Here is an 11,168-nt window from a genome sequence, read left to right as displayed (position 1 = left end):
TGCTGGGTAACATGACTTCTACTATGTTTATTATGGACATATTTCTTGAAAAATACATATGTGGAAAAATGCTACCTGAGTGAAATCAACCAAGGATTAGTAGGTGAAGATACCAACTGCGTAGGTACATTTAAGCTGTGCATGTTGAGACGACCATAGGAATGTACCTACGTTCCAATACAAGGTATTCACCGTCCAAGAAATACATCTTGCTGTGACCTACACGTATGAAATGTTAGAAAAGATTCCTGCTGACCTTGGCATCTGTACACAGAATGGGGAACAATACCCTGAACAGACAAGTATGGACAGTACTATGAGAAGTACAAAATGTGTGCCGCTGCTTCTAAAAAAGTTAGGAACGCTAGAGACAGATGCCTGAGGGATAGAAGAATCACAGTGTGTCACTCTTAAGTAACCCTAAAAAACAATTCTCCGAACAATGGCACCGCAACAGAAACTGTGTGTTGGAAGCACGGACTTGCGGCTACTTTGCAGCTAGGCTTGTTCAGCAACGAGGCACTCCCGTACGTTTGCAGACTATTCTTCTCCAATCTGCTTTAGCCAGCTACGTCATTCAATGCCTCAGTCTGAGTCTCTGATGGAACTACATTTCGATTGAAGTACGTGTGTAGTGCTTCCCACTGTGCGTAGTGCAGCAGAATATGTGGCCGCTTTGTGCGTAAAAGGTCTACGGTCTTCTGGGGCGTCCATGCATACCGCTGTAAGGAAAATAAGGACTGAGCAAAACGTGCCTCGTTGGGGTGCAGACTACACTGAATGATTGTTAGCATAACTGTCATCCCAATTTACGGTATACACCCAAGCAGCACAACATGTTGGTCCAATATGGGACCAATACTGGCAATACCGGTCCAACATTGGTTCAATCTTGCCAACACTGGTCCAGTGTTGCAGATTACTTTATTTTGGAAGGTGGTGTTTGGGCCTGATGTAAAGTAATATGGGGAAGGGCATTTTCAATCCCTTTTCCACATGGATAGCAAACACAAGACACACTTTTTAAATGTACAACATAATAATGTTTAGCAATTCTTTACTCAATTCATTTGTATAAAATATGTAAATGATAGTCAATTTAATGAGCATGATACTGATTCAAAAGATCACTCATTCAGTGAATTACATATATTCACATTAAAAAACAACACAAGGAAGCACGCCATATTGGGTGATCTTTGACTGCAGCCACTTTTGCATATGAGACTGAACGGAGCTAAGTGTATGCTGTTTTGTCCATGAGGTAAACCGTCTGGCCGTAGAAAATGTAAGAACATATTGCTGATTATCAAACATATCATATGACAAACATTTTCCTGATTTCAGGAACATGAAATTACAGAAGGTAAAAGAACACAAAAACCTCTTTCTAGTTAGACAGCAACTTGATGGTGTAAATTCACTTGCTCTAAGCTCTAAGACACTACGTATATAAATTTCTCAAGTGACCAACATATTTCATATCTGTTCTTACTAGTCAAAGCATAAAATCCCAACCATATGTGTTAATAACGCTTTACAGGCACGTCATAAACAACTACAGCCCAGAATGGTATGTGCTGCAAGCGGAATTTTTACGAAAATTTTTTCTGTGCACCGGTAAAGGAGCAATGCAAGACCAGCTAAAATGTGTTCTAACAGAACATCAGAGAGATAATGGGTAGGCCTGTGCCATGTTGTGCTCAAAGTTAAGCTATGTGAGGCAAATACTATCAGCAATGCAGCGCATGTGTATGCGCACAGCATTGGGCAGGCAGGAAAAAAAAAAAAATGTTCGTCCCAGATCACTTTCAGGGCATAGCGTTGCTGTGGTCACCTCAGTAAATAAAGCAACAGAGGTTTCCTAAAGGTATAAAGGTTCTGAATAATGAACTATTGCCCCTAATACTAATGAAGCACGAGCAGAAAGGAGCCAAATTGTTTCGATTCACCACGCATGTATCATTTTAGGTATTATTTTGGCATTTCTCCCTGCAGGTCACCCAAGGTAGACAGAGGGGTACGTAAATAAGCGTAGCATATGTATGTGTCTGTTTTACGGCGTGATAATAAATTACAGTTTCCCAGCTTCTCTGAAGGGTCACATCCAACAGGAAAACACTCTCCCACTCATTCAGGCATTTCCTCATTCAGCAGATGTTAAAGATTGTGCCATGTTTTCCTCCTGCCACATGAGACAAAGCTGGTACGTGATTTGTTGCCTGTAACTACTACATATCTTACCTGCATCAGATAGCAACCGACAAGTGTTGCGCTCCGCGTCCTGCCAGCTTTGCAGTGGACATAGACAGACTTCCCAGTGCCTTCGAAACCACGGATGAACTGGACACCTCTCTGCAGCTTCTCCTGACACGGTGTCTCGAAGATGTCTGTTGTGCTTAGCTGCAGGAACTTTACACCATTTTGCTCCCATTCCTTCAGCAAACACAATACAAGCACAGTTATTCAACTCGTTATATTGTGTCACGCATACTTTGATAGTTATTGCAGCAAAACTGTTGACAAACGGTGTCACAATTAGTAAGAACAATCTGCCGTCTTAGTAAGACTTGTACTCACCTCTTTGCTTGTCACCCAATATCTCAGCTCAAAATCTTCGTTCATGGACACAACGCCTCGTACGTTTTCCTCTTCAAGTAACTGCAATACACAAAAGGTGAATATAATACACATGTTCTGACAAAACCTTGAGTACATTTCGCTCCATGCACGTTTGATGAAGTACACCAGCGGAAGTATTACTTCCTAACTACAACTAAACTTCCTTTTAATTTTTGATATCGCAAGCGTGCAGTTTAGGCAGGCTCACGAAATGGTATGTATCACACAGCGAAGAGCGAAAATTGCATGTTTCACTGGCCTCGTCTGCAACATGCCGTGAGAGGCCTATATACCAACGAAACTAGGTGAGAAGTTGAAAAGGGACGATGCCATACCTTTGGAGTAATGCTGCGGAATGGAAGTGCGCCTAAAATAACTGTATCGTCAATGCGATCGTACCACCTTCTTGTAGACAATCGTTCCATCACGACATTGTACATTAATGTAGGGTAAAAAGTCACACGAGAGAACATTTCGCCGCCAGCCACACTTTAAAAAAAAGGAACTGATACAGCCGTTGCTTCGGCGAGTCAAATTAGTTTCCGTGTAGTCTGCTCCTGCTCCAGTGCGTCGCAGGGTACTATGGGTACACAGGTAACTTGTTCTAACGATCTAAACTCTGAAATGTAACTTGTGTTTATGACTTTTCTTTGTTTTTACAAACCTATCTGTTTTCTTTACGGTGTATGAAGTTCATTACTAAAGTGTGACAACTGGTGGTGGTTGCAACGTGGTCATTACACAAGCCCGCACAAGCCACCTGCCATACCATAGTGATAGCCATAGGCAATAGCTAGGCATAGCCCAGCCAGTGTTGCCAAGTTGGAGGATTTCCCCCCAAATCTGGAGGGTTTGTGCCGGAGCCTAGCGGGAAGAATTTCGATTTGGAGGGAGGAGGGAAATCTGGAGGTTTCGGTTTCACTTCGGAGGGATTTCAGAGGAATTTCAACTTTCGTCATGTACCCATAAAATGTTTGCTAATACGGCCCCTAAACAGGATCAGCGAATGTCAGACGACAAACTGCAGAAGTTTCAGAACGCCTGATGTTTCAGAAAGTAGCGTGTTGCGCACCTTATGCGGCTTACTCCGGGGTTTCTTCGTGCTTCGTGTGCTGGCGTCTGCTCCAGCCAAGCGTCCGCTTCTCTCCGTGACAGCGGACGCGTGTTGGTTTTTGCATGTTCTGTGAAGCTCTTTGGATTTTTCGCGAGTCTGTTTGTTTCTGGGGCACCATATCTCTCCTCACAATAATGGGAAAGCCTTCCAATCCAGAGAAGAAGTCACCATACCGACAGAAGTTCTCGAAGGAGTGGCTTAAACTTGATGAATTCAAAGACTAGCTGGCTTGAAGAGGTATCCCAAAGCATAGTATTGCAAAGCAGTGCATTCTGTCACACTTCTAGACTCGATCCCCACTCTTTATTTTTATTTTCTCACTACTCTCACCTCAACTCGAGTCGGGGCGTTGCTCGGTAAAAGGACATGCCTGCGTATACAAAACCTGTGATTCCTTGTTCCGCGCAAGTGAATATATCAGTATATCATCAATATCTAATTGTTTCACTGAAAATACCCGATATTTTTTAGAAACGGAGGTTTTTGTCCAGATTCTAGAGGGTTTCGGGGTTGACTTGGAGGGACCGCCGAAAAAAAGTTGGCAACACTGAGCCCAGCCCATCCTATCCACAGACCCACGCTACACCATGTCTGATCCGAACACGAAGTCTAAAGTTGATCTCGGTCTTCTGGAAGAAGACGATGAGTTTGAGGAATTCCCTGCAGAAGGTACAAGTGAATTGGATTCAGTACTCGTGTATCCTTCATATCTGCTGTGAACGTGGAAACAAAGTAACCACCTCGCGAGTTGAAACAAAAACGATGTGCAGTGCGTGGTTAAACATGTCATGACTGTGCAGTTTTGTGGTCTCCTGGTTTTCGGACTTCTTCAATTTTCTCGTCTTTTCGCAGAGTGGACAGCTAAGGCAGAGGATGGCCAGGACATAAATGTGTGGGAGGACAACTGGGACGATGATAACATCGAAGATGACTTCAGCCAACAGCTCAGGTACGGCTTCGCTGCAGTGCGTTCTGGTCTTGGTTTCTTCTTGTGTTTCTCTCCTCAGAATTTCTTGTGCTAGTGTGCAGCTTTTGCTCTGTTACATTTTTTTTTGGGCATACTCCATGGCGCTGCCACTTTTTATCATGAGTTGCGGATACTTTCAGTGTGCTGGCCATTGCGAGCCGCACTTTCACAAAGCGCGGCTGCGACAGTGGACTGCGCGTCTCTAAGTAGCAGGCATTATGTTGCCTCAGAATCTGCTCATGAGTACAAGGCATCAAAATGTGGCAGTCGTCGGAAAAGCCAGGCAGTGGCAGGATTCAAACCCGCACCTCCTGATTACTGTTCAAGAATGCTAACAATTACGCTACACAGGCTTTTTGTCTTTGATACATGTAGAGAGTAACAATTACGAGAACATGTTTAACAGAATGGATTGTCTTCTAAACACACGTAACCTTCTACGTGCACACTAAACACCATGCACACTGACTGCCGACTTGACATGGGGCCTCATTTGCCAATCAGGAGAAGCATTGTATGAAGGGAATAGCCTCAGGACGAGAGCCGCCGATATTTCAAACAGAGACTGTTCTTCTTCTGGGCACCGTCCTCATCATTGGCATGTTATTTAAAGGGTTAGGTATGACATGTTAAAGGTTCATGCAAATTGTGAGTCAACAGCCCGTGGGAAAGAAAGGGCCCGTACAGGCTTTTACGGCTGGAATGAATGGCCGCTTTGTTAGACTGTGGAGGGGATTATGTGACTGAAGTCATCTTGGCTCCAGACCGGTTACAGAAATGCGAGGTTCATGAACAACGAGACGAAACGGGACAACAGGCAGGAATGGGTGAGCATTCCGAAAGATAAGGAGGTTCGTGGTTACGTGGGGAAATTTACAGAGCAAGCAAAGTTTTTTGTTTTTTGTAGCATATACATTTGTAACACACAGTTGTGGCATACAGTAAAGAAAGTAAAAAGTAGTGGCCATGCAGAATATAACAGTATCGATAGATGATAAAGGGGATAGAATAGGAGCGAAAAGGTCTGAGCGTATTTTATTTGTGAAGTGTTTCAGGGTGCCTTGTGATTTGTTGATACTGAACGGGTGAAGGGCGTTGAACTTGTATGTGAGATAAGACTCCCTGTCATGTGTGGATCAGAACCCGGTTTCTAAAATATATAGTTCTGATGTTGCCCCCCCCCCCTCCCCCATGTGTGTCAACACTCTCTGTCTTCGGAGATCACCGCTGGAAGGTCACGATCCCGCAAAAAAAAAAAAAAACAAGAAAAAGAGATTAGGGAAGGACTTGATAGACAAGAGGGAGAAACAAAAACACCCAATAACATCCGAAGGCACAATTATCGCCCGATTGCTCGCCGAATTACAGATTTAAAAATAGCGCCCGATTTGTACCCCCCGAATCTGAGAAAGGCATTTAACCCGAAAGCGTCACTCCCTAAGTATATGACATTGGAGCTTGTGCATGTGAATGCGTAGTTAACAGAGTGGGTGTAATTGCTTGCGGTGCTTTTGATGGACTTAGCGTGGTGGACGTGCTTGCATGTTTTGCAATGCGGGAGGTTGCGGGGGCGTGTTCCACTGTACTGGGTGTTCGTTTTGCTGATATTGGCGTTGACCACGGAGTCTGCTAGGTTTTTTGCTCGTCTGTATGTCACTTTTATAGGATGGGGGAATATATTCCTAAGTCGGTCATTGCCTTGGAGGAGGGGGTCGTGTTTCCGTAGAATGGCTACGTTTGTTCTTTTACGCATTTGGCATTGCACACAGTGGCATTCATTCTTTGACACATTTTCTTCTGCGTGTTTTCTCATACAAACACACAGTCAACGGGACAAGACAGCAACGTCTGGTACACATGACGGAAAGTGGCCGTTCTGAGACTGGAGCATATAGGCTGACAAACACATCATGTTTTAGGCACATTGGGGCTCGTCGCACCGCTGCCTCGTCCAGTTGTACATTTATGGAAGTATGAATGAGAAAATGTGTAGGAGAGAAGAGAATGTGAACGGGGCGAGTGTGTGTCCTCTTCGTTCTATGAGGCCCCACGGCAAGTCGTTGGTAGGTCGTACCAACGGTTAGTGCACTTGTGCAGGTTCAGTTCTTGCTGCACTCTGGCTATTTCAGCAATTGCCATATTCCATTGTTCTTAGGCACGTTGAGGCTTCTGTTTTGTTTGTTTCTTTTCGAGCCTCAGAACCGTTACTTTCCACTAGTGAATATAAATTGTAAAACTAACTTTGAAAGTTAGTCGAACAAGAAATTTTTGCACTAGCGCAATTATTGCATCTTACGGCAGTTGAAGCGGGAGTATTTTGTAAACGGTTTACAGAGCCCACCACTCCACCCTTTGCATTTCGAAGCACATATTTTTTTATCAATGATGGATGGGCATCTTTTGAAAAAAAAAAAAAAAAGAGCAACATTTACGCTTCAACACCAACATATGTACTACTATCCCAGAATACCGTGACAACTATCCAGAATATTGCCAGACTGTTAGTGCTGGTTTGGGGCAGTTGAGTGGCACTTTTTGCGTTCATAGAGGTAGCCTTCTCAGATGACATTTCTGTTTCCTTGTCTGACTATTTATGTCGTGGGTACTACTGTCATCTTTTCTTCACACTTCTGCAGAGGTTCAAGGTTGGAGGGATCTTTGTGATTTTAGGGTGTCTAGATGTGTGGCCTATTTTTTCTGCACCCTGTATTTTATATCTGTGCTTAGGTAATTGGGTCCAGTAGTCTGTGTCAGTCCAGTTTAATAAGGTGAGGTAACTCGGTGTTATGTACAGAGTACTGCAAGCACAACATGCATACCATAAAGTGGCTTCACCTACTAATAGCAGTCAAGAGAAATGTGTAACGTTTCCATCAGTTTTTGATCATGGCTATGAAGGGAAATGAATTGCGCTCTTCTGTGCACAACCAAAGTTTCACTGGCACAATGCACTCAAACTGACCTTTACTTTACAAATAATGCGGCAGTCAATCAGGAAGATGGAAACTTGCTCGTCACGACTAATATCTTCTGCTCATTGAACCCGAGTGGAGCCTGAGTATCGAATTATGACATGATAATGGACTGCTTATGTTTTCGTTCACGTTTGAGGCAGTCAAGAAGGACTGTCTCAGTTCATGTTGGTAAGCTTTGTGGCAACATATGGGGCCGGTTGGACATGTGTAAGGATAGCGTGGCGATGGGAAGCAAGAAGACTAACAAAGAAAAACAACCCCTTTCGTTCTCCCCGTTTGTCAAATTTTCCGCTAGGTGTGTTGATTCCCCTATGTACTTGTCATCATGTTTTTACCACTTTAGTAAAACCGGTTGAAAGTGCGACTGTCACTTTGCCTGTCTTCTTGTTTCCCTTCGCTATGCCCAGTATACCTGGTATAGTTAGCGGAGTTACGTGAAGTTGTAAATTTGAAACCGAAGCGAATACTTACCTATATTGACATGCCTCGCTTATCCGTATCCCTCCGTTCCCACATTCTTTCGTCCAGATAGTTAATTTCCGGATAAGCAAAGTTAACGTGATTCCGTAAGACTTTGCTACTTTGATGAGCACGTCGCTGCATTCTGATTTATCATGTTGCCAATATACAAGCAAAAGTGCTGAGGGCGTAGGCAGATACCTGCACGCGTTTCACTTGTGATCATGGAATTCGCTCATCTTGTGATACTTGCTCTGATCATGAAACTCGTAAACTTGCTGGCGTCGACAATCAGCACTTCTGGAAATGAAGCTGACACCCGCATATAGACTTTTAATGCCTAGTAAATATGGTGCACTGCTTTCGATTCTCTGGAACTATCGACACCATCTGTCCCTACGAGTTCATGCCGGCTGACGCTCGGGGCAAAGAGGTGTGAAAAGGTGAACAGAAGGCTTTCATAGAGACGGTGTTACCCTGGGGCAGTGCAGATACCACCAAATGCCAAGAGTGGGGACCTCTGGCACGTGTCTGTTTAAGAATTACACTGGTTCTCAAAAACCATTCCAGAAAATGGAATGAAAAATAAATGGTAGCAAGACTGGTCACAGTGATGCAGAGTGGATAACCAGACTGCATGCTCGAACCGAGTAGTTATACACCTGAAGCAAATATAGTTACATACCCTAACACATATAGAGCATATGTATGGATACACTTACATATTATGTATGCATATAAGTCTTCATATGAAGCAGCACTCACTTCATTTTGTCCTCTCTTCTGGCCTGTGTCTGCACCCTTACGTGTCCAGCTTCGGAACTGTTTGATATATAGATATTCCGTTTGGAGAGACATTACTTCAATTTGTATATATACAGAATTCCATATTCGGAATTTAAATCCAATGTGCAATTACTTGCTTCATTATTCGAGAAGTCAGAATATTCTCACAGCCCTAATACTATGCAAAGCACATATTTTGCAATTTTGAGTCGCCTGTGCTATGTCATGTTTTTTTACGTGCCCACATAACTTGAACACAAGTATGATCATAAAAATGCCTTCAGCAGAACATCGTTTTTGCTATTGCAATAAATATTAGGATTATAGCAAATCTCATTGATATGTATTATTATTGTGCACAAGAGGAGGCACATAATAGTATACCAAAATTCAGTGATGGCCATTAGTTGACTATATGTAGTTAAACTACCATATTGTAGTTAAAAAGTAGTTATCAACTACTTGCAGAAATGTAGTGGCAACTACTAGTTAAACTATTTGGGTAGTTAACTACAGCAGTTAGGTTACTGCAGGCGCCAACTACTTCCGATTTTGCCATAAGCTTTACGGCACGCTTGCGCTTCCGACTTTTACCTTGAGCCACTTGTTCGATGAGAACGGAGGTGCAGAGCAATTGTGCCGTGCATGTGTACTAAATCTTCACTTTTAATGCTTGTCTAGTGAAGCCTCATTTGTTGTGAAATAATTATGTAACTCTGTTAACATAGCCACAGAAAGAATCCCACCACAAGATTTGTATTTGACGATCATAGCGGCCTCCGTAATACCTTAGTTACTGTCCTGGTGTGCACATAACTGTATAGGATGGCTATGTGATCGATCATCATTGCTAAGCAAAATATTTTACGGTCCGCAGTGGCGCAATCGGCTGCCACCACAATATTTGTGCGTGGCGCATTGATCTGTGACGAAGGAGCCGGAGTGTAAATCTCGTACGTGGTCCGTCGTATGTTGTATGTACCTTTATAGCGGAAGCTTTCACTACATAGAAAATACTTCTGCAACAAGCTCTTTTGTCAGCGCATAATATACAAGGAACAGGCAGTGGATTTTACATATGTATGTGAATTAAGCGACCTAGGCACAAGAGTATATTTTAAATATCATTATCACTGCTTGTGATTCATATTTAGGTGTCCAACAACACTACAAGGGATTGGTGTTGATGGACAACGTTAAGTAGTTATAGATGTAGTTAAAATACATTGCAGTAGTTAAAGTAGTAGTTTTACTACTCCCCTGGAAAGTAGTTAGTGGTTATAGTTAAACTACTGTAGAAGTAGTTAGTGGCCATCACTGCCAAAATCACTATGACACTATCTGTCTGCTTCCACTAGACCTGTGAGAGAACACTGCTCAGCATAGTTTGTTGCTTGTGCACTAGCTATTGTGCAGCTTTGAAACATGTAGAGGCATGTTCCATCGTGTATTTTGGCATGCTCTGAAGTGTTCCTAGGACTTCAGAGGCACTGAATGATGATGCAGTAGAGTTAGAGAAGCTTTCTTTTTCACTATATTTCCTGTAAAATCAGTTCGCTTCAGTTGTTTTTTCTTTTTGTGTGTGTTAATTGGATAGCAGGCTGTGAAAAGTCTAATTACTTCACAGTGTGGTTGTAACTTCTTGCATATTGTGTATATCTTTTTTAAAGATTCTTCTTCTTAAAATTGTGCTATTTTACATAGGTGATTAGTACTCTGTCTATATCCTCATACCTTCTGTCTCATCTTGCAGAGCAGAGCTGGAAAAGCAGGGGTACAAGGTTGATGGAACGGGGGAACCCATCAAGGGCTGAAGCATGAATGTCATCTGAAATAAATGTACATGTGTTGTGTGGGCGTCCTTATGAAGTAAGACTTCTGGATTAGTCAATTTTAAACATCTACTTGTGGTAACTTTGTGTTGTTGAAGGTTCCACAGTTATGGGGGACTACACGCACATATTTCACAAGTCAGCTGTCGTAAGCTGAAATTGGGGGGGGGGGGGACAAGACAAGACTTCCTTCTGGGTCAAGCTGCTCACATAAGCCAAACCATGGCAGCCCACCTGGGAACTTTCTCAGTAAAGTGTGAACCCTCACTCTTCCTCACTTTCACACCCTTCTCAAACAATCTCACTCGCCAGCTTTCAACTCGTAACCACAAAACCTGTCCGTTTACCGAGTCCGGAGTGGCGCTTTAAGTTGAACATAAACAGCAGACAGATCTGTGAATGGGACTTTTTGC

The 11,168-nt window shown here is 43.0% G+C and overlaps 2 protein-coding genes across 3 annotated transcripts; one reads left to right on the top strand and one right to left on the bottom strand.

The window, feature by feature from the left end:
* LOC135385352 (phosphatidylglycerophosphatase and protein-tyrosine phosphatase 1-like) lies at positions 1–10,758 on the bottom strand. Of its 2 annotated transcripts, XM_064614631.1 has the most exons (5): positions 10,658–10,758; positions 8,903–8,959; positions 2,581–2,661; positions 2,245–2,436; positions 1–722 (listed from the first exon to the last, which is right to left on the bottom strand). In XM_064614631.1, the coding sequence occupies exons 1-5, from the start codon at positions 10,667–10,669 to the stop codon at positions 561–563; spliced, it is 504 nt and encodes a 167-aa protein (XP_064470701.1). In that variant the 5' UTR covers positions 10,670–10,758; the 3' UTR covers positions 1–560. The 2 variants fall into 2 exon arrangements, with proteins under 2 accessions (XP_064470701.1, XP_064470700.1); XM_064614630.1 differs by lacking the exons at positions 8,903–8,959; positions 10,658–10,758 and adding an exon at positions 2,958–3,325.
* Positions 4,286–10,784, top strand: LOC135385354 (26S proteasome complex subunit SEM1-like). Its single transcript, XM_064614633.1, has 3 exons — positions 4,286–4,405; positions 4,589–4,685; positions 10,677–10,784. The coding sequence occupies exons 1-3, from the start codon at positions 4,324–4,326 to the stop codon at positions 10,735–10,737; spliced, it is 240 nt and encodes a 79-aa protein (XP_064470703.1). The 5' UTR covers positions 4,286–4,323; the 3' UTR covers positions 10,738–10,784.
* Positions 10,785–11,168: the final 384 nt, after the last annotated feature.

Source organism: Ornithodoros turicata, chromosome 2, assembly GCF_037126465.1.
Source record: "Ornithodoros turicata isolate Travis chromosome 2, ASM3712646v1, whole genome shotgun sequence".
Taxonomy (NCBI): domain Eukaryota; kingdom Metazoa; phylum Arthropoda; class Arachnida; order Ixodida; family Argasidae; genus Ornithodoros; species Ornithodoros turicata.
Note: the sequence above shows the minus strand (reverse complement) of the source record. Positions and strands in the feature narration are given on the sequence as shown.

Excerpts from the sequence above, each read along its gene's own strand:
- LOC135385354 (XM_064614633.1), top strand. The coding sequence starts at position 4,324 with ATGTCTGATCCGAACACGAAGTCTAAAGTTGATCTCGGTCTTCTGGAA. Across the intron at positions 4,406-4,588 it reads TGAGGAATTCCCTGCAGAAG|AGTGGACAGCTAAGGCAGAG; the intron begins GTACAAGTGAAT and ends GTCTTTTCGCAG. Across the intron at positions 4,686-10,676 it reads GACTTCAGCCAACAGCTCAG|AGCAGAGCTGGAAAAGCAGG; the intron begins GTACGGCTTCGC and ends CTCATCTTGCAG.
- LOC135385352 (XM_064614630.1), bottom strand. The coding sequence starts at position 3,095 with ATGTTCTCTCGTGTGACTTTTTACCCTACATTAATGTACAATGTCGTG. Across the intron at positions 2,662-2,957 it reads TCCGCAGCATTACTCCAAAG|TTACTTGAAGAGGAAAACGT; the intron begins GTATGGCATCGT and ends TGTGTATTGCAG. Across the intron at positions 723-2,244 it reads TCGGTTGCTATCTGATGCAG|CGGTATGCATGGACGCCCCA; the intron begins GTAAGATATGTA and ends TTTTCCTTACAG.